Here is a 27,683-nt window from a genome sequence, read left to right on the forward strand (position 1 = left end):
GGCATAGATGCCTAGCTGAGGTAACAGGATAATTAGCACTAACACAGGTGTGTGAGTACCTCAAGTCTACTCTCAGCTCCCTTGACCCCCTCTCTAGTCTGCATTTGCTTGGCTGAGTGCCAACCTAAGTTACATTCACCTCTCTACCCCTTGACACTACAACACACACCTTGATGACTACTCACTTGAAATTCATGACTGCAAACTTCAACTGGGTACTTATCTCAGGCCTAGAAACCTTCTCATCTCTTCCCAAACCTCCAACCCTTCTTCCTAATTCTCATTTTCAGCTGAGGAAAACAGACAATCAAGAGAACTTCCACAAGTACCCACCACCCACCCATCTACCCACCTTCCAGCTTTTGCGCCATATTGTTTACCTCTTCTCCCGTTACTATCGATGCCTTTTCAGAGACCAACGCTTGCACTCGGACACCTGACCCCATCCTCTCTCATCCACATCAGGTCTTCACTCCAGTAATCCTCTCCTCTTGAATATCAAATGTCCCCTCTCTACTGGATCTTTCCCATCAGTGTTCAAACATTATTTCTCCCATCTTAAAACTCTGTCTTGAATCCAGTTTTCCCCACCGCAAAACAAGTCAACAAAAATTTCTTGAAGGAGAGTTGTTTGTATTCATTGTCTCCAATTGCTTTCCTTCCATCCTCTATCAAATCCACGCCAGTGGTGAATTACCAAAACATCGCTCCTCTCACTCAGCCATCAGTAGTGTTTGAAACAGTAAATCACTCCCTCCCCCTTGAAACATTTCCTCATTGGCTTCCAGGACACCACACGTCTCCTGCCCCAACCTCACTGGTTACTCTTTCTTAGTTCCCTTTGCTTGTTTCTTTTCATCTTCCTAAACTCTTAACATTAGAGCATCCAAGGCTCGGTCCTTGAATCTCTTCTCTACTCTCATTTCTCTGTTGATCTCATTTAGTCACATCATTAAATTCCATCTCTAGGATGATGACATCCTGTCTGTCTCTCCAGATCTCTCTCCTGAACTACAGACTGATACATCAACTGTCCACTTGACATCTCCATTTTACTAATAAACACTTAACTCAAAACGCCTAAGAATGAACTCTTGATCAACTCCTTCAAACCTGCTCTACCTGCTGTCTTCCCCATTTCTGCTAATGGCAACCCCATCCATTCAGCTGCTTGAGCCTCAAATCTAGAAGTCATCTTTGTCTTATATCTCTCTCTCTCTCAAACTCACATTCAGTCCATCAACAGATGGATTTTGAGCTCAACTTTTCAAGTTATATCCAGAATCCAGCCACTTCTCACCACCCTCACTGTTACCTGCCCTTGTCTGCAACTCATCATTATCCTTGGCATGAATAATTGCAAAAGCCTCCTAACTGGCCTGCCTGTTTTCATCCTTGTCCCTCCTTCAACACACAGCCAGAGCAATCCTTTAAAAATATGTCATGTTTCTCCTCTGCTCCAAACCCTCCAATGGCTTTCCATTTTTACTCAGAGTAAAAGCCAAAAACCCTTGCAATGGCCTTCAGAGCTTATTACAATTTGCGTCCTTCCCTCACTCCCAATTTCTCTGACCTCGACAATTGTTACTCTCCCTTTTTCTCACTCTGGCTTCCTCGTGTTCCTGAACACCCAGGGACACTCCCTCTTCAAGCCAGGCTTTGCACTTGCTGTTGCCTCTGCCTGGAACACGCGGCCCCAAATATCTACATACCTTGTTTCCTCTGTTCCTTCAAGTCTTTGTTCAATTTTGCCTGCACAGTGATGCCTTCCTCGTGTACTCCACTTAAAATATAGAAAAAAACCACAGGTTTTTGCCTGCTATACTCCCTTCTGTATCTCAACACCTGAAACAACATCCAGCGCATCGTAGCTGATGCTGTGGCACGTCATCCAGATCCTCTTTCTGGCTGAGGTACTCGTTTCCCCAGATGCTAGGAGTGTTGGTGGCTGATGGCTTTCAGGTGAGTCCCTCTCCAGGCATTGCTTTCAGCTGAAGACAGTTGCCTCAGCCCCTCCCCTAGAGACAAATGATAGCCCTCATCCAATGACTGACGAGTGTAGGGGTATGAATGCCCAGACCCATCCTACCTCAGGAGCTGCCTATAGAATCAACCGAGGCCTTTGTTGTAATTATTGATACATCGCAATTCAGCTTCTCTCTCCCATGGCTACTGATGCAGAGGGCACTCCCCCAATGAGCTTCCTGCACATAAATCTACATTTCAGTGTGTTTCCCAGGAAACTCAATCTAGTACAGCGGGTGCCAGCAGTGGTCTAAGGAAGACGACTCCAAAAAGAGATTTTGGCTGTGGGTTACCAGGCAAAGAGAACCTTATCACTGATGGTATGTGGAGCATTAGCAGTCCCTGGCAAGCTGTAATGGCCAGTGGTTAAAATTTTCATTGATGTGCAAGAGGGAGGGAATACGGGGATATAGGTATACATATAGCTGATTCACTTTGTTATACAGCAGAAACTAACAACATTGTAAAGCAATTACATTCCAAAAATTTTTTTTCATTGATGGTGAATTGGGATGGGATTGTGTTGGAAGAGGATGAACTGGAAGGTTTAATATCTCAAGCTTTTGAGAGGCTCAGGGGAAGAACCAATTATAAGTACGATGCCTCTTTCTGAGAAAGATGATGAAAGATTGGGGTCATTAATCAGCAGTTGAAGGTGAAGTGAGAAAGTCAGAGGCCTCTTAGGCAACAGCTTAGTTTCTGCAGCCAAAGGACAGAAGACGTTGAGGATAAGGCTGAGGACGTAATTATAAAAGTAGCATTCCATGGGCTTCCCTGGTGGCACAGTGGTGGAGAGTCCGCCTGCCGATGCAGGGGACACGGGTTCGTGCCCCGGTCCGGGAGGATCCCACATGCCGCGGAGCGGCTGGGCCCGTGAGCCATGGCCGCTGAGCCTGCGCGTCCAGAGCCTGTGCTCCACAACGGGAGAGGCCACGACAGTGACAGGCCAGTGTACCGCAAAAAAAAAAAAAAAAAAAAAGTAGTATTACAGAGGAGGCTGACTTCTTAGTTCCAGCAAGGCTGGGAAAAAACAGGATCCTGAGACTTGGGATGAAGAAAATCCTCAGAGGGCTTCCCTGGTGGCGCAGTGGTTAAGAATCTGTCTTCCAATGCAGAGGACACAGGTTTGAGCCCTGGTCTGGGAAGATCCCACATGCCGCGGAGCAACTAAGCACGTGCACCACAACTACTGAGCCTGTGCTCTAGAGCCCGCGAGCCACAACTACTGGGCCCACATGCTGCAACTACTGAAGTCCGAGCACCTAGAGCCTGTGCTCTGTAACAAGAGAAGCCACTGCAATGAGAAGTCCGGGCACCGTAACAAAGAGTAGCCCGCTCTCGCCGCAACTAGAGAAAGCCTGCACGCAGCAACGAAGACCCAACGCAGCCAAAAATAAATAAGTAAATTTATAAGAAAATCCTCAGGGCCTGCCGAGATGGTTTAGTCCTCCCTATTGGAGACTAGCACTCCTCTTGATTAAAGATGCTGCAGAGGCCTCTGTGTTGTAGGGTAACACACACACCCTTCAGGATCTCCATTCTGGCTGCCAGACCAATACCTAGAGTCAAGTCACCACATAGCCTGCCAGGAAACTGCTAAGGGACCAAAGGGACTATAGGAAGAAACAGCTACAGCACTCGGCTAACCTGTACCAGCTGGGCCTGGTATTAATCTACATTTGAGACCGGATCCTGTGAATGCCGGCTCAAGGGGGGTTTAGGAGAGCTCTGTCCTGCGATACATGTTTTAACTCCCCAGCAAGGGCCCTGGGAGACAGTGCTCACCGGCTGCTACGATGGCTCTTGGAAGCTGGCAGTAAGAGATGGCCCATGTCAAATGAAGTACAAATTCCAGGATGGATGGTGGAAGGTAACACAAGGCTCAGAGAAATGGGCATTCTAGACTGGATATACTGTGTAGGGCAGAAAACCCAGTTGAGTAGGCTCTGGGGATGCACATGGCGGACATTCCCTTTACCAAAGGAACAAAGAATGTATTGCACAAAAGGGCTCCAGTGTCATTAGGAAGCCCAGGGGTGGCTGTCCCCTGTAGGCAAGGGCTGACAGTGGGAGATGCTATGACTGGAATTGGCCTCACGTATAGCAGCAAGCATAATAGATACTAAAATAAGAGAGGTCAGGTGGTTAAAGATCAGGAACAGGTGGATAATGTTATCATAACCAGCAGCAAAACCAGAGTGGCAGCTGGGTGGTTTGGCCCCCACACAACTATAGAAGTGGTTCATAGAACACAGCCTTCCCAGGAATGGTGAAGAGTCAGCAAGTATTGCTCAGTTTCTACAATCAAATCAGTGCTGGATGATGAGGCCGAGGGCAGCCACCTTAATAACCCACAGTCACTAAAAGAGAAATCAGGAATTTCCCTGTTGGTCCAGTGGTTAAGACTCCATCTTCCCAATGCAGGGCACACGGGTTCGATCCCTGATCATGCATGCTGCACAGAGTGGCCAAAAAAAGAAATGAATTATGTACAAATCAATAAATAAAAGAGAAATCAAGTTCTAGGAGGAGGTCCTTGCAATACCCTGGTCGAGTGTATGATAATGATTCCTCATGGGGAATCTAGGGCCATTTACCCAAGTAACCATACACTGGGAATTACCTACACATTTCGAAGATTTTTGGATGCAGGATTCAAGTTGCCGTTGATATTTAAAGTGCCAGCATGGTCCTTCTGTTAGAGTTGGGAACACATGGAGTCCAGGGATAGAGTCCTGGCCCAGGTTTGAATCACAGTGAGTCCACTGGGTCCAGGACCTACCCAGTGGTCCTTTCCACATGCTTTCCATATGCTTTTTATGATTGGAACAGACGTACTTGGAAGTCGGCAGTCCTCTCCCATTGTGCCTGGGCCTGAGGTAGGAGCTGTTGTTGTGGGAAATACTAAGTTGCTAAATGAAAGTCTCTGAAACTGTCTCCTCCCAGTCAATATAGTAAATCAAATATCTTGTGCTGGGTGGTTATTGCCCTGATGGGTACCACCCTTAGAAATCTAAAGGGCGCAGAGATACTGGCTCCCATAATATCCCCATTTAATTCGCTCCTCTGGCCCTCTACAATAAACCAGACTGAAGATTACCGCAAACTCAACCCAGCTGCAGCCCTAACTGTCGCTGCTGAGTCAAGTAATACATTTGTTAGAGCAGGTCGATGTGGGTCTACCCCATCAGTGAAGTTTATAGGGATCCAGAGATCTGGGGTCATGCCGTTCCATCACCTCCAAATTAAAGGACAAAATATTGCACCTTACACCTCTCACAAAAGCACAATTGTTGGATTCTGAGGCAGCATATTCCATACTTGGGAGTACTGAGTGACATGAAAGTCTGCCAAACTTGAGCAGGTTCTAGGGCAGGAAAGGCCCCTCCAGGTACAGACAGTGAGGCAAGTGTACTCACTTGCCACTTGGTTGATGACTGACTAGAAGACCCCACCAAAGGTACTGATGACGGGAAAAAGAGCTCTGTGGCAAGATACAGTAGGAACATTACAATGCAAGACCATCTGCAATGGAGTTTTATGGATACAAGGCTCCTGGGAGAAACAGAACACCTGACCTCAGGACGTGAAGTGAGCAAATGGCCAGGACTGTTCATCTTGAGCAGCTCTGTTAGGCCCTCAGGGTCGTAAGTTGAGCAGGCCCAGCAGCAATCTATCATAAGCTATGTATCTAGAACTGGCATAAGTAGGGCCCATGCTACAAGCAGGTGGCCCAGACCCCCATATCTTTCATTAATATTGCACAGCACCTCTCCCTCAGATCATCCCTACGTTTGCATGAAGTGTCCCTTATGGTCAGCCTAGAAAGAAGGGGAAAACTCAGGTTTGGTCCCGTCAATCTAATACGTCGATGCAAGCCAAAACTGGATGGCTGCTGTACCTCTTGTTAGTCGTGGCCCTAAATGATAGGGACAAGGGAAAATTGTCCCAGTAGAGTTTTGGGCAATTCATCTGGCCATTTACTGTGTGTGGAAAGAGAAGGGGCCCAAGCCAAGAATATCTGCAAACTCATGAGCAATGGGAGAAGACTTGGCTTGTTGGTCAGGAGCTTGGAGGGAAAAATGACTGGAAGACCATCCAACCCTTTGGTGACTGGAACTGACCCATTCTGTATATGGGTTTGCCTTCGCTGCCTGCAGGACCTCAACTGGCACCATCATAGAGCTTACAGAATGTGTGTTCTCCCCTCAAGGGTTCCTACCTCTCTTTGAACAAAGGAGCCCACCTTACCTCAAAGGAGATGTGGCAATGGACGCATAACCATAGAGTCCACTGTCCTATTGCATACTGTACCACCTAGAAGCTGCCACCCCGATAGTGCAATGGAATGGCCTTTTGAAGATACAATTGAGGCACCATCTTGGAGATAATACCTGCAAAGAATGCATGGGAGAAATATGCCAACATGAAAATAGCAAAGGAATGAATCAGCAGTTTGCAGATGTAAAGAGAAATATAAAGAGAAAATGTACCAATGGAAACAGTTGAAATGTTCTGATAATTACCCACAATTTCCATATACTAGGTCCACTGCCCACTCTTATCACAGACACCATTGAATTTATTTATTTATTCAGAAAATTCCTCAATATTTATTTTTATTTTTTAAAATTAATTAATTAATTGTCTGTGTTGGGTCTTTGTTGCTGTGCACGGGCTTCCTCTAGTTGTGGCAAGTGCAGGCTACTCTTCATTGCGATGCACGGGCTTCTCATTGTGGTGGCTTCTCCTGTTGCACAGCACGGGCTCTAGGCACACGGGCTTCAGTAGTTGTGGTGCACGGGCTCAGTAGTTGTGGCTCGCAGGCTCCAGAGCGCAGTCTCAGTAGTTGTGGCACACGGGCTTAGTTGCTCCGTGGCATGTGGCATCTTCTCAGACCAGGGCTCAAACCCGTGTCCCCTGCATTGGCAGGTGGATTCTTAACCACTGCGCCACCAGGGAAGTCCCTCCTCAATATTTATTAAAGGAAGCACGGTATGAAATAATTCTTGAGTAAAGGGGGAAATACAACCTGAAATTCCTGTTGTTTTTTTTTTAATTGGGGTATAGTTGTTTTACAATGTTGTGTTAGTTTCTTCTGTAGAGCAAAGTGGAGTTCCCTGTGCTATACGGCAGGTTCTCATTAGTTATCTATTTTATACATATTAGTGTATATATATTAGTCCCAATCTCACAATTCATCCCACTCCCCCTTTCCCGCCTTGGTGTCCATACGTTTGTTCTCTACATCCGTGTCTCTATTTCTGCCTTGCAAACCAGTTCATCTGTACCATTTTTCTAGATTCCACAAATGTGCATTAATATAGAATATTTTTCTCTTTCTGACTTACTTCACTCTGCATGACAGTCTCTAGGTCCATCCACGTCTCTACAAATGACCCAATTTTGTTCCTCTTTATGGCTAATATTCCAGTGTATATATGTACCACATCTTCTTTATCCATTCGTCTGTCAGAGGACATTTAGGTTGCTTCCATGACCTGGCTATTGTAAATTGTGCTGCAATGAACATTGGGGTGCCTGTGTATTTTTGAATTATGGTTTTCTCTGGGTATATGCCCAGTAGTGGGATTGCTGGGTCATATGGTAATTCTATATTTTGTTTTTTTAAAGGAACTTCCATACCGTTCTCCATAGTGGCTGTATCAATTTGCATTCCCAGCAACAGTGCAAGAGTGTTCCATTTTCTCCACACCCTCTCCAGCATTTACTGCGTGTAGATTTTTTAATGATGGCCATTCTGACCAGTGTGAGGTGGTACCTCACTGTAGTTTTGATTTACATTTCTGTAATAATTAGTGCTGTTGAGCATCTTTTCATGTGCCTCTTATCCATCTGTATGTCTTCTTTGGAGAAATGTCTATTTAGATCTTCTGCCCATTTTTTGATTAGGTTGTTTGTTTTTTTGATATTGAGCTGCATGAGCTCTTTGTATATTTTGGAGATTAATCCTTTGTCCATTGATTAATTTGCAAATATTTTCTCCTATTCTGAGGGTTGTCTTTTCGTCTTGTTTATGGTTTCCTTTGCTGTGCAAAAGCTTTTAAGTTTCATTAGGCCCCATTTGTTTATTTTTGGTTTTATTTCCATTACTCTAGTAGGTGGGTCAAAAAAGATCTTGCTGTGATTTATGTCCAAGAGTGTTCTTCCTATGTTTTCCTATAAGAGGCAATTTTTTCCTCTGCATTTGTTTTTCCTCTGCAAATTTTGGGAATAGTTTCAGAAGGATAGGTGTTAACTCTTCTCTAAATGTTTGATGGAATTCACCTATGAAGCCATCTGGTCCTGGACTTTTGCTTGTTGCAAGCTTTTAAATTACTGATTCAACTTCAGTACTTGTAATTGGTCTGAACATACTTTCTGTCTCTTCATGGTTCAGTCTTGGGAGACTGTACCTTTCTACGAATTTGTCCATTTCTTCTAGGTTGTCCATTTTATTGGCATATATTTGCTTGTAGTAGTCTCTTAAGATCCTTTGTATTTCTGTGGTGTTGGTTGTGATGTCTCCTTTTGGATTTGTTTTTATAGGTCTTTTTTTCCTCCTTTCTTCTTTTGTTCTCTTCTCTTGTGATTTGATGATTATCTTTAGTGTTATGTTTGGATTCCTTTTTCTTTTTTTGTGTGTATATCTATTATAGATTTTTGTTTTGCTTTTACCATGAGGTTCTTGTATAGCAGTCTATATATATATGCACTTGTTTTAAGTTGCTGATCTCTTAATTTCAACTCCATTTTAGATACCCTGCATTTATACTCCCATCTCCTCATGATTACTGTTTTTGGTATATTTTCCATCTAATTGTTCTGTGTATCCCTTAATTGCTTACTGTGGAAACAAGTGATTTTTACTACTTTTGTCTTTTAACCTCCCTGCTAGCTTTGTGTGTGGATGATTTCCTACCTTTACTGTGTTTGCCTTTACTAGTGAGCTTTTCCTTTTTGTAATTTTCTTGTTTCTAATTGTGGCCTTTTTTTTTTTTCCACCTAGAGAAATTCCTTTAGCATTTGTTGTAAAGCTGGTTTGGTGGTGCTGAATTCTCTTAGCTTTTGCTTGTCTGTAGAGCTTTTGATTTCTCCATCAAATTTGAACGGCAGCCTTTCTGGGTAGAGTATTCTGGTCATAGGTTTTTCTCTTTTGTCACTTTATCATGCCACTCCCTTCTGGCCTGTAGAGTTTCTGCTGAAAAATCAGCTGATAACCTTATGAGAATTCCCATGTATGTTATTTCTTTTCCCTTGTTGCTTTTAATATTCTCTCTTTAATTTTTGTCATTTTGATTACAATGTGTCTTGGTGTGTTCTAATGTGGGTTAATCCAGTATGGGACTCCCTGCACTCTCTGGACTTGGGTGAGTGTTTCCTTTCCCATATTAGGGAAGTTTTCAACTGTTATCTCTTCGAGTATTTTCTCAGGCTCTTTCTCTCTCTCTTCTCCTTCTGGGACCCCTACAATGTGAATATTAGTGCATTTGGTGTTGTCCCAGCAGTCTCTTAAACTGTCCTTATTTCTTTTCATTCTTTTTTCTTTATTCTGTTCAGTGGCAGTGATTCCCACTACTGTCTTCCAGCTCACTGATCAGCTCTTATGCTTCATTTAGTCTACTATTGATTCCTTACAGTGTATTTTTCATTTCAGTTATTGTATTCAATTGTTTTTTTGTTCTTTATATTTTCTAATTCTTTGTTAAAAACTTTTATTTCTCGCTCTGTGCATCCATTCTTCTCCTGAGTTACTTGATCATCTTAACGATCATTACTCAACTCTTTCTCAGGTGGATTACCTACCACCACATCACTTAGTTCTTCTTCTAGGGTTTATCTTGTTCCTTCATCTGAAACATATTCTGCTGTTACTTCATTTTGTCTAAATTGCTACTCATATTTTTATGTATGTGGTAGGTTAGTTACATTTCTCGACCTTGGAGAAGTGGCCCTCTGTAGGGGACATCCTATGTGTCCCAGCAGTGCACTCCCTTATTACCACCCAAGGGCCAAGGGCCAGCTGGTCCCAGGGTAGGGTCTGGCCTGCGTTTGCCGACTCTGTCTGCAGGCCGCAGAACTGTAGTTTTCTTGCTTCTGTTTGTCCCCTGGTGGGTGGGGCTGGTCTAGAGGCTTGTGCAGGCTTCCTGGTGGGAGGGGCCTCTATCTGCCCCTTGGTGGATGGTGCTGGGTCTTGGTCTTCTAGAGATGGTGGGCAGAGCCATGTCTAAGGACGTGTGTAGAGGTGGCTGTGCTCACGAAGACTTTAGGCAGCCTGTCTGCTGACGGGTGGGGCCGTGTTCCTGCCCTGATGGTTGTTTGGCCTGAGGCATCCCAACACTGAAGCCTACAGGCTGTTGGGTGGGGCCAGGTCTTGGTTCCAAAATGACAGCCTCCAGGAGAGCTCACACGGATGAATCCTCCCTGATATGTCTGCCACCAGTGTCTATGTCCCCAGGGTGAGCCACAGCTGCCCCCCACCTCCCCAAGAGACCCTCCAAGACCAGCAGGCAGGTCCAACCCAGGCTCCTATTGAATTATTGCTTTTGCCCTTGGTCCCAGTGCACGTGAGAATTTATGTGCACCCTTTAAGAGTGAAGTCTGTATTTCCCACAATCCTATGGAGCTCCTGCAATCAAGCCCTGCTGGCCTTCAAATCCAGATACTCTGGAGGCTCCTCTTCCCAGTGCCAGACTCCTGGGCTGGGGAGCCTGATGTGGGGCTCAGAACTCTCCCTCCTATGAGAGAACCTCTGTAATATAATTATTCTCCAGTTTGTGGGTCACCCACCTCGGGGGTATGGATTTGATTGTATCGTCAGTCTGCCCCTCCTACTGGTCTCCTTGTGGTTCCTTCTTTATGTCTTTAGTTGTAGAAGATCTTTTCTGGAAGGTTTTAGTCTTTTTCAGTGATGGTCGTTCTGCAGACTGTTGTGATTTTGGTCTGCTCGTGAGAGGAGGTGAACTTAGGGTCCTTCTACTCTGCCATCTTGGCAGCTCTTCTATAACTTATCTAGTTCTGGAGGCTGAGGTCAGGGTACCAGCGTGGTCAGGTAAGTGTCCTCTTCTGAGATGCAGACTTACTTTATGCTCACATAGTGGAAGGGCTAGAAATTCCAGTTTTCTGAAGAGCACAGATACTAGTTTAGATTAAGCTATGTGGATTTAGCAAGGCATGAATCACTTTATTGCAACCTGCCAATCACCAGGCATAGTGTGTGTGGATGTATATATATTTTATTTCATTTAATCAAAACCTGTGAGGAAGACTGAATCATTTCCATTTTAGAGCTGGAGAAACACACATAAGAGTTGTGATTTTCTTAGTAACTTCAAGTCCAGTGTTTTCATAGCAGTTCAGCTCAGTAGTTAAGAGCTTGTGCTTTGAGAATCAGAGACTTCCTGGATCAAATCCTGGCTCCTACACTTACTGCATATCCTTGGGCAAGTTATCTATGCCTCATTCTCCTCAAGTATAAATGAGAATAAAAATACCTTTTAAGGGTATTGGGAGGCATCAGTTGACACATGGTAATTAGGACAGTCCCTGGCACACTGGCATTTTCTGTTTCCTACTTTTATGCAGACATAGCAGGAGGACTAAGGAAGAAGCTAGTTTTGGACACGTGTGGCCAGAGAGTGTTACTCTTTGTGTTACCACTTTTCCCTGTGTTCTCTGGTCAAAACGTACTTGGGAGAAGCCTTTGTACTATGGATGTGGATGGGAACTTTAGGAGTATGAGCATGGTCTGGCACTGGTGGCTAGGTCCTGTCCCTTCAGTAACCTAAACCACCAGGGAAGTACCACTACTGTTTGGTCACACTGTCTCTTAAACTGTGAGCTTCTTGGAGGGTGGAATCATGCCTTTGGCTTTAAACATTTAGGACCTAGCAAGGATGATGCTTCCCATGTGTTAGGTGCTGCACAAATGTTTCTGGAATAAATAGGAGTGCCCGTGTGCCTTTCTCTATGGTTAGGAATAGGATTGCTTTATGTGGGAGGCCTACTTGGCCAGGAGGGTTAAAACAAAACTCAAGCACCTGAACTATGCCCTGATTCTGGGCTGCTGAGGAAAAAAAGGTGGTAATGTCTATGAGAATTGTTTTTCCCCCATGAGGCTTTAAGCTGGATATAAAATTCTGGTAACTGAGTTGTGTAAGAGGGAACTTTATAACATCCATTTCTATTCCCAGGTTATAGAAATTCAAGACCCAATCAACCCCCCCAGTGGGTATCACTATCAGCTTCTGTGGGAAGTGTGGCTTTACTCTTGGTACAATCGTCTTTTTGGCTTCTCATATTAAAGAGTTTGAGAGGGCAGCTCCCCTCTGGAATCAATTAACCTTATTCATGTTAATGCTTGTGTTTTGTAGCAGATGAATCCCTTGGCCAAAATTTTCAAGTAAAACTGCTTCAGTTGAACAGTATGTGTACTTGCAATTTGAAAACCACAACCCTAAGTCAGTAAACCACGTATCATTCCACACCTAACAGTGTGAAATTAACTGAAATTGAACACTTCCAAATCTAACCCCAGAGGGCCAAGATACATCTGTCCATCCTTTTTCTGTCCCTCTACATCATCCTTGAACCTGAACCTAAGACTTATTCATCTGGAACCTCAGGCCTGATTAATGAAATTTCCTCACTCTAATTCTCCACTGAATATTAACTCATTTAGGGACTCCCTTTTCATCTCAGATGAACAAATCGTTGACTTCGCTTTTTCTGCTCAGAAACCAGTAAGACCAAAATTTACATATAATTCTACTACTTACTACCTAGTGTATCAAGAAGTGGTAAGAAACAAGACCAGATTAGTATTACCTAAATACTTTTAGAAGGTTTTAATCATACTTACAAGTTAAGCAGTATGGATATATGGCAGGGGAAGGGAGAGATTGACTGGAAGAAGACGGCTTGAGGGACCCAGGAAATAGAGGTCAGGTATCAGTGATGGCAACCTGAAAGACCTCAAGCTACCACTAGACTATGTTGAGGTAAGAACTGTCTTCTATATTCCCAGCACCTGACACATACGTAGTTGATACTTGACTCCTTGCCTAATTATAACAGAGCCTCATCGCTTGCTTAAACTCTCCAGTGCAAGTAAAATTTCCTTCTCCTTTGGTATGATATTTCCCTGTCCAGGGAAATGTGTGCTTTTGACAATAATTCTTTGGAGTAATTCCATGTTGGAATATGGAGTTAAGTTGGTGAATCTTACCCAAACTTTTTAAACCATTCCTCGATAACAGCCTACTAGCAATGGGCATTAGTCAATATGTGTTGTCTATATTGCTTGATATCTACCAATTTTCACTGTAAAAAATTCCTGTCAAATTAGGTGTGGAAAAAACTGATGGAAAGTATCTGTAAAAATTCAAAGAAATTCTGTATTCGCCATATGTAAAAGACTCTAGCAGACATGTCAAAGAAACGGCATAGGCTTTGTCAAAAGGTTGGATGGAAAATAAATGTACACCTAAAATCATGCAATTAAAGTATCCATATTTTCTGATTTCCCACTCTAAACAGCCCCCAGTTAAGAAAGATAGATCTGAGGGCTTCTATTAAGAATCTAAGTGATGCCATGTCACGGTCACCCTACCACAGAAATAAGCTTTTACCCATTATAACTCAAGAAAGGCTGAAAATCAATAGCACTCTTGGCTTAACATCTGTTGCCACCATCTTCTGGATATTCTAGGAAAACCAGTCACTAATTTGAGCACCAACAGCAGACCCAGCCCTACACCTGAGGGTGTGAGGACCAGCACACAGAGGAAGGAAAGGGGCCAAGGAACCATTTCCCTTTGGCAACGTAAAAGAAGCATGCAAATGCTAAGATAGCCAGTGTAACATTAAGATATCTTTGTCTAGTTCTTTTGTTTCATTTCACAAGCAGAAATTTTATGGCTCAAGTTTCTTAAAGCACCTAAAGTAGAATTAAGATGCTTTTCACAAATAGGTCAACTGTGGTTAACTGCTGACTATGATTGGAATGGAAAAGTGAAAACACTGAAAATGCCAAGAAGCAATGAAATATGATACAGTGGCAGCATAAAAAAAATCACTGATGGGGACTTCCCTGGTGGTCCAATGGTTAAGAATCCGCCTTCCAACACAGGGGATGCGGGTTCAATCCCTGATCGGGGAACTAAGATCCCACATGCCACAGGGCAACTATGCCTGCACGCTGCAACTACTGAACCCGTGCACCACAACTACAGAGCCCATGTGCTCTTTAGCCCACGTGTCACAACTAGAGAGAAGCCCGCGTGCTGCAACTAAGAGACCAGACGCAGCCAAAAAATAAAAATAAATATTAAAAAATAAAATGGATTATTTGCCTTAAAAAAAATCACCGATGACCTGTTAGAAAAGACATACCTCATATATTTAGGTTCTGACCATCTACTCTCAACTTTTTTAAACCTATGATATACTCTGATCCTACCTTCTACATCTTGCCCCCAACCAAGAGTATGTTGGAGATTTGCTTTCTGTAATTTATACTGTGAAAGCAAGTAAATTGAATGCCTTTTCAGACTATACTCATCTCATTCCCCAACATAGCCCCTGATCATTTTTCTATCATAGAGCACAATTTGTATTAACTAAGGACAAAATCATGCCCCTTCCCCCTTACCAGAAGGGCTGAAGGGGCAGAAGGTTATGTGACCAAGTCTACTGTCAACCACTAACTGCAACATCTTTTGGGTTATTGTGTCCTATGTTGGAGAAGCCAGAGATAAGATTTATATGACCAAACTGTGGAGAAGCACTTATACAAATATCTTTCTTTCATTGGCTATACTTTCATTGTCATTTTTTCCACTGTAGATCCTAGCTAATAAAGGGCCTAAGGTATTAATGGTTTCAAATTAACACAACCAACTGAACAGCACATACTTGGTGGCTTGTAAGTGAAGATGGTGCAAACTATACAGCTGGTTGGTCACTCTGTAAGTCCTAGAAGTCCTAAAATTTAGGAGGACTGAACTTAAGGATGAGAATATGAAAGAGTGGTAATGGAAGTGAGTGAGAAGGCACATATGTGAAGTAGTGACTACAGCATTTTGGTAGAGGCTTGTGTTCCCAGCCTTCTCCATCATACCAAATTAGAGCACATTTAGAGAAAAACCTGAGACTGGAAAGCGTGGACATCAAGGTAGGGTTTATTAGTACTTGCATATTTTCAATGTTTAAGAATCACAGCATCTATGAGTAAAGAAGGCACACAGGTTATTAGTAACTGAATTTACTAGTTTTCCTAAAGCTGGATCTGGAAGCCACACGTTCTGGATACAGGATTTTAGGCAATTGAAATCCCTCAGTACTTCACTTCACAAATTGAGTGAATGATAAAACAAACTCCCTTACTGTCTGCTTGTGTGGGTGATAACGGCTATGAATGTGCTAGCAAAAATAAGAAAAATACAAATATAAGTACTGAGATCTATTTTGGGTCCTTCTATTTCCAGCCAGAAGCATGGCGATTCTATTTTCTACATTCAGCACTTTGCATCATCAAGAAAGACTTCTCTTCTCCTCCTCCTTGGCAGACTGCTTTCAACAGGAGTATGGCTACCTTGAGAACAGGAGCCATAAACATTATCCTCTGAAACAATCTTTACTTTGATTGAATAAGCTTTATAGTTTTTGAAAGTTAGAAATCAAGTCTTGGGATGATGACTTTTTTCCTAGAGCATAATGTAGTCTTGATCACTCTTTTTGGTATGTGACAAGCCTTCTTGCTTCAGATTTTAGGAATGGATAAGAAGCTCCAAGACTCATTATTTAGAGAATACTTTATTAGTTTCTGTAATCAAACCCATGTAGATAAGACCTTACATATTTAATACAGTGCGTTACCCCTGTACAAATGGAAAAAATTATGTTTAATGTTTCTAGACCAATATGGCTGTTGATTTCTGTACAATGCCAACCCAACACGGTACAACTGGGATACTTCTCCAAAGTTGACAGCACAGCTAAAGTTTCCAAAAATTCAAATTATATATATATGTATATATATATATATATATATAGATTTATTTATTTATATAAAAAGACCAATAGCAGTATGTTATGCATCAATAGCAGCAACAGCTTTTCCAGGTTCTGCAGTCATCTGAACAAAATTAGAGAGACATCCAGCGCACTCCATTAAAAAAAAAAAGTAAAAAACAAAACCTCAGAAAACAGCAAATTCTGTTACTGTTGTGGTACCTGGCACCATTTTTTTTTTTTAATTAGCTTCTCAATTATCATCTGGAAAGAAAACATTCTAGAATAACATCATTAAAAACAGATCTGATAAAGCACGGTCACTACTACGTATCATAAAGCAGATACAAGATATTTTACATTCACAGAGGTATGATACAGTACTGTCCTACATCTATAATACTAGAGGATATAATTAAAAAGGCATTATTTGAGACTTGATTCTACTTTTCCAGCAGAGGGCCCAAAGGATGGTTATAACACAGCTCTGGTGCAGAAATGCACCTTCTTAGATAGGATTTCCTTTCTTTAGTGGCACAGTTCTAGGTACTCACTGATCTTCATGAACATCAGCTAAAAACCGTTTTAAAAAATAAAAAAAACTACTGGATTCATACAAAGATGACTGAGTAGAGGCAAGCAAGATTCAACCTAACTAGTATTTGACCAACTCTGTTGTATCTGAACCGTAAGAGCTCCACGGAAGAAAGAAAACGCCAAGTAGCACATCAAACCTTTGGGCCACAACCAAAACACAGCATCTTTTCAAACAGAAGCAGTAGCCAAACACTGCCCACCTGGATATGTTCAAGGATGCTGAGGACAATATTTCATCATCTGCTCACTCATTCAGGAAGAAGGGGACATCAGTTACTGTACTTTGATTGTGTTCAACTCAATCACCACGTTACAAAAATAGCAAGCTGCCATAATAAAAAATAAGGCTCCTCTATCCAGCACCAGTTATCTTCTGTTCTTCACCACCAAGCCTATAAATGCTATAACCATATCCAAAGAACATAACGGAGCAAAGAAACCACATCTGATGTCTTAGCTGGGATCATTGCATTGTTCAGGCTGAGCTATTCCTCTGTGATGTTACTGCCCTCATATTTCTGGTGTTTCATCTAACCATAAGGATTTTAGTTCTAAATTATATGCACTCAAGGAATGTGTGCACGTATTCGTATATAAATTTCTGACTGAAGATGCATGGCCATCAACAGAGTGCATGTTATATAGTAGGTGCAAGCTGGCAAAGCCTCATTTTTACTGGTGCAGCAGCTGTGTGTCAGTGTAAATTGCTCCTATGTCCCTTGTGCACCTCCAAGCTCTGGACAGGATAACGTCAGAGACCATTTTACCCCTTTGGCTGCTGGCATTATCTGACTTCATCCTCCCTCTTTCCCCTCTCCCTTCCCCCAACCCCCTGCAACAGCCCACAGCCTTTAGGATTTTGTTTCTTCGGTTTTGATTGCCTGAGGTTTGATTGGTCCAGTTCTAACAGGTTTGGTGGCTATGGTGGGTGCAGGGGGTGGCTTTTCTTCTACTTTTTCCTGACAGACACCAGGAGGGTCGGTCAGTGTTTCAGGAGGTTTACTTGAATCACTGTCCACTTTCTGGGCTTTGCCTCCTATCTGTTTGTTCTGTTGCTGTTCAGAGAAGAACCGCTGCGTGGACTGAAGAACCTCTGCTCTCTGCTTTGCCTTAAAAAATGAGAAACAACAACTGAAAATGCTACAGTATTACCAAAGCTTGTCAATCAAGCTCAGTTCAAATTCTTTTACCAATCACAAATCAGTTTTCCCCATGTTGGTCTGGCCCCAAAGTACCTCACTGATCTTTTGGCTTTTAATGGATAGATTTCTTCCTGTTTTTGAAAACATTCCATGTGATTTAAAAAAATAATAAAAAAAAATATAAAAAGAACAGGACCACCTCCCACCATCTTTTCAAAGTTTGCCCTTTTATAAAATAATAAAATAGAAATTGTTGTTGGTTTGTATCTTTTCTGGAACAAAGCTTATTGATATTAAATTTTATTTAGGGAGGCTGCTTGCAAATTTGAAAACATATATGTAATACTTAAAACTTCTAGTTATCAATATGTGGTCTACAATAAAATGAAAAGGAAGCACTTATATTGTGGCATTACCAACACCTAGGACCAAATGTCTTGTGGCTGAGTCCTCTTCCCACAGCTCTCTTCTGCAGGGGAAGAGCATCAGAAATTAGTAACTACAACTTCACTTGATCACTAAGTTCTGATAGCTCCTACCATATTCTGAGCTGGTAAAATAATTTCCTAGTTTTATTGACTCTGTGCCCCCACAGAATATACTTACGTCAATCTGTAAATTCTACCATTGTATAACATACACAATTAAAACTAAAGTTTCTACGCCTCTTGCATATAACAAAAGCCCTTCATGTTCCATAGGTAACCTGTACTATATTCAAAGATCTGAAGCAATTTTCATGAAATCTGTATCCTTCCCCAGCCCATTCATTATTAAGCTCCAATGTCATTTCCAACATGGGGATGTATGAAAATCAAGTGCCAAGAAGGCAAGAGAACTGGAAACCAAGGCCAAATGGTTTCCAAAGATTTCTACACATACTAGTATTTTTAATAGTTATGAATGGATGGAAATCCTAGGCACATAGCCTATTTAAAAATGGATAACATTTAAGAAGCATTTCACTGCAGGGCAGTCTTTAAATTTGATTACTCAGCATCAGAAACAAGGGATATCCACCCAGAAAGAAACTTTACTCAGTCAACCGAATTTTCTAACAGGATTGTCACAAACATGTTTCTAATTCAGAGTAAAGCATTTACTATGGACATTTCCCATTTGAAAGCAGTAAGCTTTTCTTTGTTCTTGTCTGACCTGATATATAAAGTGACAAAATTGGCAAAATTATTAAGACCTCTGAAGTTAAGTGTAGAAACAGAAATAAACTGATTCAGCTAGCTGTACAGGCAGACAGGTAAGGTTTATGCTATAAAAACTGTCCCCACACAGACTCCTAAAGGCACCCTTCTGCATTAGCAAACCTCAAGTTTATCAGTGCCTTTTATCACGAAGGATCCCAAAGTGCTTTTTGAGTTCTTCATCTACAACTATACAATCTGTTGTGGAATATGGCTGCCTCAGGTGGCAGGCAAAAAAAAGGGTATGAAACCAGTTTGAGAAGAAAACTATACTTGGATGACTCATGAAGGAAGAAAAATCAAGATAGGTAAATGCCTCACTCATTCCAGAGTTTTCACATAACCATGATTTATATCTTGGGATGGGGGGATGGGGGTGGGGGTGGAAAGGGAGGAAAAAAAAAAAGAAAATGGGGAAGCCTATAATTATTCATATTACTTATTTGCTCTTCCAAAAAATGTAGTAGCTAAACTTAGATCTCCCTCAAATATTTATTTTGTAAGCAATTCATTTGGCCACAGAGTTTAAAATGTTAACTTGTTTGCTGACTATAGCTGCAAAAAACAAAAAACAACAAAAACATTAAAAAAAAGAAAGAAAAAAGTGTGGGGAGGGTAGGGAGAAAAAAAAGAAATTAAAAAAGGGGGGCGGGGTAGGATGAATAAAAGTAGTTAGTTTGGTTAAAAGTCTGCTAAGACAGTGAATGCCTGGATATGCAGTTACGGGTCCAGAGGCATCTTAAGACATGGTTCAGAGATAGATTCTTGCTCTGTTGGCTGTTAACACTGTACTAACCTTCATGTCTTGTTCAGCCTTCAACGCAGCCTGGGCCTGATTACCTCTGACTCCAGATAGTGATCCACAAGGACCCCTGGCTACATGTGGCAAACGAGCATGGCTCATGAGGCCTGTGGTCAGCGGAGGAGGCATCTGACTGGCCAGTGCCATTGGTGGCCTCTGAACAGGCGCTGGGAAGGTGTTAGTATGTGGGGCTCTTACCAATGGAGGGACCAGGTTAGGCTGAGAGAGAATCTGAGTGAAAAAAACAAAACATACAACATTGAACTGTTAAAAAAAGAAAAAATTTGCCAACTAGACCAGGTTGGCTTATCCCAGAGTAAATCTGTGCCCATTCTGTCAGTGAAAGGAAGTGTATGGGTTTGTGCCATTCTACTATAAGGACCAAGAACAAATGGGCCATGCTTGGAGAATCTAACAGAAAAATTAGGCAAAGCATGCTATGGCACTTCAGTTGGTTCTAGCATTTCAGCTACAAATTCTGAAGGGGAGACAGAAAGGCTATTAATTAGGATATCTTTAAAAAAAGATATAACTGCAGAAAAGGCACATACCTATACCAAATATAATCTGAAGATAAATGAAAATAATACTAATTCAACAAATATATGAGAGTGCTTATTAACTTTCGTTAGTCCTTCCATATGATTAGCAAAGGGAAGCCAACATTTTTACACATACAATAGAACACCTTTTTGAATTTCCAGCTCAACTACATATAGTTATCTTAAAAAACCAAAAACCAACCCCCCCAACCCCCCAACTTTAAAACTAGAAAACGTTAAGCACTGGGACCCTTCTCTGAAAAGTCATCTTCAAAAAGATAAAAGGATCAGGACTGAAACGAATGATCAGAGCTGTGTGGGGAATCTTTTGACTATATTTCAATTGTCTGCTTTAGAACTATATGGTTACTACTTGTGTCTAGCTAAAAATTGTAGAGAATATATCTGAATGTCATAAATTCACTAAAAACTGTTTCTAAACTGGTTATAATACGGCAAGATTATTAAATCAGAGAATTAGCCAGATTAGCAATCATCTGCAAGTAAATAATACTCATTTCTCACTTATATCTGCCCACCTGGGGTGCAAACTGTGTAGGAAAAGGTTGTGTCATTCTCACAGTGGCAGGGGCTGACTGGAACTGCTTCTGATAGACAATGCTGTTCATTTTGCTGGATTGGCTGTTCGGACTTGTGGAAGTAGCCCTTGGAAAGAAGCCATCACTGGTCAGTACGGTAGTGCCACATAAATGATGCTGTTAGATTTTTAGAGACATTGCTCTTGGTAGATTCATCATACTTGGTAGTTGATGCAAATTTACCAAGGTGAGTTATCAAACATTATGGTGGTAATGAAGAGACACTGGAGGTGCAGATGTGAGAAAGCACACTAGCTAGATTTTCCCTGGGTTAAATTTTTTTTTCTTTATAAAATAGAGTACAGCAAATACATTCTTAAAAATTTAATAGCTTAACATTTTGGTAAAACTATCAGAATGTCTTATACTTACTATAGGAAAAGTGGCATTAAGTATCTAACAAACAAATGGTGCTCAGTTATTCGGATATTCTATAAGCAAATTTAAAGGCCCATTTTACCGGAAAGGACTAGACGTTGGTGTGGTGCTTCTACCGCTGATTGGAGGTGTGCCTGGTTTTATATCAATGCCACTTCCAAAGGCTTTTAGTTCCATTTCAGACATCTGAGAAAGAGCATAAAGTAAACTTAATATTTCTGCAATTCCATAAATTAAAGTGCTGTGTTTAGTATTCTATATATGATAACTTCATCTGGCAAAGTGCAAAGAACCTTAGTACAAAATTCCTCCACAAAATTTATGAATTCTTTGTTATTAGGTAAAAACCAGAGGGGACCAAACACATTAACAGAGAGTAGGTAAAAAATAAGTATATTGAGTTTGACAATTCTTGGAGGGTGGTAAAAACTGATGCATTTTATTTTTATATACTACACAGATGCATATCTAAACTCATGGCCTTAAATTCTCAAAGAAACTGTGTAAATTTCTCTTCACTTACTTTTCCTGTGGTTGCGATCATGCTGTGCTGTGTTCCAGCAGGGATTAATCCCCTGAAAGGCTGGCTTACTTGTGCAGGACGACTCATGCTCTGGGCCTGCGCTTGTGGGGTGGTATGCTGTAATGGGGGCTGAAGAGTCTGAGGCAGGGCAATTAAAGGCTGCCCGGTGGATCCAAAATTAGGCAAGGAAAGCTGGGAGGCTGGTAAAGGTACTGTAACCTAGAAAATAAGCAAACAGAAACTGTAACAATTTGCTTAGACCTGTTGTATATCCCTTTTACTATATATTATACATGACTCTTCAAATACTTTTGAGTAATGTTTTAAACAGAATACTTCAATCTATTACTATATTTCACATATAAATAGTTTGCTTAGTGACTATCTCCATTCTTTTATTAAATGTGCAACAATAAAACAGATTAGCAGTAGAGAAACTATACATATAAAATAATTATGACTATCTTTGAATTAACCCATAGTACATGCCTAATAACCACAAAATACAATAAAATTATGAATATACAATTTAAGAAAGCAGTTACAACTTTCATTTTTATAACAGACATTTTTATACTGTTTTCAGGTGTGGTCAAAATGAGCTTTGACAAAAAAATAGTCTTTCAGTTTTCATACAAATAATATTTAATTTGAACGTCAATGTGGTGATATTTTTTGAATTCTCACCCCTTAAAATAGCCACCAAAAATAGTTATGAGAAAATGACTAATGGCTTGCCTCTCTCCTCCAGCCCTCTACCAACTTTCAAAGAGTAAGCTGATTAATGACATTGCCAGAGGAGATAGTTTCATAAAAATATACATTTTTCACTGAAAATTATTATTACATTCATATACTTAAGAAATGTGTTTGTCATTTTTACTGTCATAACTCTGCCACACAGTCCTATGTATTATATTAACCGGTGTGGTGGTCTTCAGGGTCTTCCTTCACCTCTAGCACGAATGGGTAAAGCATTTATCACACTTACATGTAACTGCATATCCTGGACAATGGTTTTCAAATTTTTACATTTGTGGAATCTTTTGTTAAAATAAATGATTACACAGAAATCCATTTTAAAAAGAGGTAAAAAGCATAATGGATTGAAGTGGGGGTGAGAAGAGGAGTGGTATAGGACTGAAACATGTCCCACTACTAGTGGACCCCATGGAATTCCGAGACATCTCAGAGAGAAGTCTGAAACCACTGCACCACTTCCCCATCTTGGTTCTATTTAAATTCCCCAACAATAACAAAAGCAACAGCAACAGCAGCAACAACAACAATAGTAGTAAAGAAAATTGAGGAAATTTACCATGCCATAGTTTACCTGCTGGAGAGCACTTGGTGACTGGGCAGTGTTATAAAAATTTGTCTGACCAGGCTGTTGTACTTGTCCAGAATAAAGATTTGAAGCCTGGGTAAGATTCGCTCTAGCCTAGAAAATATTTTGTAAGAAGTAAGATTGAAATATTTTTCAATTCAGATATCAAGAGCATGACTTCAAAGTAATCTCTCTTAAGAATTTTAGCATTAGATAGAAAGGAAGATCTTGTTTTTTCCACTGCGCCATTTAACATTTTTTCTTTCAAAACTGTTTTCTTAAATAATTTGCTGCATAGGAATACAAAGACAGTGCATGATTCTAGCTCCTGCCTTACCTGGAGAAGATGTGTATCAATCAGTTGGGAACCCCCTAGTCCTGATGCCTGACCCAGCTGATGTTCATACAGTATAGGAATAGGCTGAGTATTTGAAGTTTGCTGAAAGGCAAGACCCGACTGTGCCTTGGCAAGTTCCTGGTGTTGGACAGCTGGGAAGTTGTGGATGGCAGTACCAGAAAGTACCACAGATGGCTGGGATAGACTGCTTTGCATGAAGGCTGGCTGAGATCTACAGAAGTATTAAAGAGAAAAGGCTTGTGTTAGAAGTTAATTCTATCTGGAATCTTAAGAATGAGTATCTCAAATGACCAAACACTCTAATCAGCACAGTTAAAGGGGCAGAGTGTGTCTAAAGCACTTGTTTCAAGATTTAGAGCCCTGTATACAGCAAAGCTCCTCATGTAAAAGTTCTGGGAAAAGGCTTGCTCTTCCTGAGGAAATGGTAAGATTTCCTTCTCTTTAACAATGAGAATAATTCTCTTTTCATGTGTTCATTAGCTAGCTCAGAACCAAATCTGCTATTTTTCTCTTTGGTATGGCATTCTATTCAAATTTATAGACCCAATAGTTCTGACTTTCGTTATTTGTATTTCATTACTTCCACATATATGTGTGTGTATATACATACATACATATACATGTATATATATTTTTCCTCTAAGAGGTCTCAAGACCTCTATGGAATGAAGCAGAGTAGTAGTTAGCAACAGGATTACCCACAAAATTTTGTTTTGTTAATTGAGGTATAAGGGACTTATAACATTACACTAGTTTCGGGTGTACAACATAATGATTTGGTATTTGTATATATGCAAAATGATCACAATGAGTCTAGTTAACATCTGTCACCACACAGTTACACATTTTTTTTTCCTTGTGATGAGAACTTTCTAAGATCTGTTCTCTTAGCAATGTTCAGATATGCAACACACTATTATGGTCAAAGGGTATAAACCTCCCATTATAAAATAAGTCATGGGGATGTAATGTACAGCATGGTGACTATAGTTAATAATACTGTACTGCACATTTGAAAGGTTTCAAAAAAAATACAATGCTGAAATCTAACCTCAGACTGCCCTATTATTTCTGGGATGGAGGTGTCCAATCTTTACACATGTGACAGGAACAAAACCCATTAAGCAGGAGCACTAGTCTAGGGTCACAAGTATTCTTTACAATGTCCACTTATAATCTGTTTCAAATATAAAATGTAAAACATAAGCATACTGTTAAAACTACCCCGGTCCTGGCAGAAATTAATTCAAGGATTCCCTGTTAATAAACACTATGCTAGTTACGTTCAGAACAAGAAACAGCAGAATGATGCGGTAGGGATACAAACAACTACTTTCAAAGTTGAAACTGGTGCCTTCCAAGTACCCATTTGCCACAATTACATATACAGCTTATATTTCTATTGAACAGGTCTGGTCTTAAAAAGTACATCTTCTGGGGCTTCCCTGGTGGCGCAGTGGTTGGGAGTCCGCCTGCCAATGCAGGGGGACCTGGGTTCGTGCCCCGGTCTGGGAAGATCCCACATGCCGTGGAGCGGCTGGGCCCGTGAGCCATGGCTGCTGAGCCTGCGCGTCCGGAGCCTGTGCTCCGCAACGGGAGGGGCCCCAACAGTAAGAGGCCCACGTACTGGAAAAAAAAAAAAAAAAAATACATCTTCCAAGGCAATTGTTAAAATGGGGGTTACAAATACAGAATTGCATTGCTAATCCATCTCCCATGGCTATGGAAGACATTACTATTAATTACTAAACTCTTTTTAACAGAGCTGAAAAGTTGCAAACTTTTCAACAATGTTTCAAACAGCCAGTACCAATTAAAAGGAGATTAGTTCTGAGATTAAATCTATTTGCTATTTCTAAATCTACTGAAGTTTTAAAATTTTAATTTTTTAAAAAAAAATAAATTTATTTATTTATTTTTGGCTGTGTTGGGTCTTCGCTTCTGTGCGAGGGCTTTCTCCAGTTGCGGAGAGCAGGGGCCACTCTTCATCGCGGTGCGCGGGCCTCTCACTGTCACAGCCTCTCCCATTGCGGAGCACAGGCTCCAGACGCGCAGGCTCAGTAGTTGTGGTTCACAGGCTTAGCTGCTCCACGACATGTGGGATCTTCCCAGACCAGGGCTCGAACCCACGTCCCCTGCACTGACAGGCAGATTCTCAACCACTGCGCCACCAGGGAAGCCTTAAAATTTTAATTTTTACCACAAATTTCAAGATAACCTCAAATTTAATAACATGAAAGAGATTGCCTACAATTCCAGTTGGGGTAAATAATTTTACTTGTAGTGAGAGAGAATTTCTTGGAATAACCAAACCCAAACTGTCATACTATACCATTACTCTGGTATGACAGAATAATACCAGAAAATAAAACATACTATATAATTATACAGATGTACTAAATTCTACTGAATAATCTTTAATAAAAAATGAAGTGAGAGCCACATTTATTAAGTTTACTAATAACTCCGTTCCTTTGAGAAAGTTTGATTAGCTGAGCCTAGCTTCTTTAGGAGTAAAACGTGATCTGAAAGAAATGAGCTGTATCAATTGATGCCAAGTTTAATCTATAAAGTATGGAAATTCTACCTGAACCACTTAAAATGCAAAATTCCAAAAGGAAATGCCTAGTTTTGCAACCTTCTTTACAGTAAATGTCCTGAAAGGATTTTTTTTTTTTAAATATTTACTTATATATTTATTTGGTTGCACCAGGTCTTAGTTGCAGAAGGCAGGCTCCTTATTTGCAGCTCACGGGCTCCTTAGTTGCGGCAGGCGGGCTCCTTAGTTGTGTCACGCGAACTCTTAGTTGCAGCATGCATGTGGAATCTACCTCCCTGACCAGGGATTGAACCCGGGCCCCTGCACTGGGAGCGTGGAGTCTTATCCACTGCGCCACCAGGGAAGTCCCTTATTTTTCTTTTTGATGGTTTAGGGCCATTACCATGAGTATCAATGACAGGTATACCATGATGATGACTGAGTTATGCCATGATCACTGCTGTCATTCAACTCTTACCCCACCCTTCCACTCTCATTAAGTTGGAGATGAGAGACACCTGGGTTAAATCCAGGCTCTGCCACTTATTTGCAGTGTAACATTAGGATAAAATACCAAAGAATCCAAAAACAAAACAAAAAAAACCCCCACAACTTCTTCGAATGTCAAATGGGGATGACTTAATCTACCTTATATGGTTTTGTGAAAACTAAATAAGTTAGTGTATGTAAAGGGCTGAATAACTATCATATATAAAAAAGTTCAATAAAGATCAGTTTTCATTGCTTGCTTAACTGCAAAGATAACTTACAGTAGTGAATCTTTCAAAACAATGGTTTCTTCTACATTACAGAGCATCACCACTCATCACCACTACTTCTATTCTTTGACACTCTACTCTCTCGCTTTTATTATATTTCACCTTGGCCTCTGCCCCCTTACATACTGTAATGATATCTGCCATGCCTCAGCTCTTACACAGAGCAGGTCTGGATTTAGAGTTGTTAGCAGCGAGATGGCACTCAAACTTTCAGGTCCTTTAGTAGCTATTTTCTGTGATTTCTAATTGTTATAGGACTGCTGTTAGCCTCTTCTTCAAGACGCTTTGACGATTCATTTTGTTCAATAAAGACTGACAGAAATTACCTGAGGCTGAAGTTCATGACACATACTCAACACAATTATTTAATGTAGTTTATAAGAGGGTCATTGAGTTTTGGAGGGGAAGGAGGGAGTAGAAAGGATATGGCAAGAAGGCTCAGCAATTACATTGTTTCCAACAACACAGACATAATTTTAAAGCTTTTACCTATATGGTTGAAGTGAAGAACTGAATAGTTCCTGAGCCTGGGAAACAGCAGGTCCAGCACCCAAACTTAGCTGGGCTTGATGCTGCCCTTGCAGTGGTGCATAAATAGGGATTGGAATCTGCTGAACTGAAGTTGGCTGCAATGCAATGAAAAAAACAATATATGAACACCATATACACAAATGACAACACCTGGAAAATAAACATTCGAGATATGAAACAAAAGATTAATGCTATGTATCAGTTCCATTTTAAAACAAAACCAAATGTAAACATCTAAAATTTCTTTTCAATACATTACTAGTTCTACACTGAGCCCCCAAATACTATCACACCACAAAATGCAAAGAAACAAATATAGAATGGAAGAA

At 40.9% G+C, this 27,683-nt stretch overlaps 1 protein-coding gene across 17 annotated transcripts in view; it reads right to left on the minus strand.

Moving 5' to 3' along the window:
• Window positions 1-15,188: 15,188 nt before the first annotated feature.
• The window catches only part of PRRC2C (proline rich coiled-coil 2C), a 98,712-nt gene continuing 86,217 nt past the window's right edge, over window positions 15,189-27,683 (minus strand). For 7 of the 17 annotated variants that reach the window (XM_089911199.1, XM_089911193.1, XM_022560162.3 and 4 more), the window contains 8 exons: window positions 27,313-27,449; window positions 23,485-23,716; window positions 23,139-23,261; window positions 21,821-22,039; window positions 21,380-21,483; window positions 20,860-20,986; window positions 19,773-20,009; window positions 15,189-17,744 (listed from right to left, as the gene is read on the minus strand). In XM_089911199.1, the coding sequence (XP_089767325.1) occupies window positions 17,487-17,744; window positions 19,773-20,009; window positions 20,860-20,986; window positions 21,380-21,483; window positions 21,821-22,039; window positions 23,139-23,261; window positions 23,485-23,716; window positions 27,313-27,449 (1,437 nt within the window). In that variant the 3' untranslated portion in view covers window positions 15,189-17,486. Of the gene's footprint in view, window positions 17,745-18,193; window positions 18,247-19,772; window positions 20,010-20,845; window positions 20,987-21,379; window positions 21,484-21,820; window positions 22,040-23,138; window positions 23,262-23,484; window positions 23,717-27,312; window positions 27,450-27,683 lie in introns of those variants that run through there. The other 10 variants (XM_022560166.3, XM_022560163.3, XM_022560172.3 and 7 more) reach the window with 8 other exon arrangements.

The sequence above is a fragment of the Delphinapterus leucas genome, chromosome 1, assembly GCF_059928025.1.
Source record: "Delphinapterus leucas isolate spDelLeu-1000000601 "Yukka" chromosome 1, BTC_Dleu_Yukka2, whole genome shotgun sequence".
Taxonomy (NCBI): domain Eukaryota; kingdom Metazoa; phylum Chordata; class Mammalia; order Artiodactyla; family Monodontidae; genus Delphinapterus; species Delphinapterus leucas.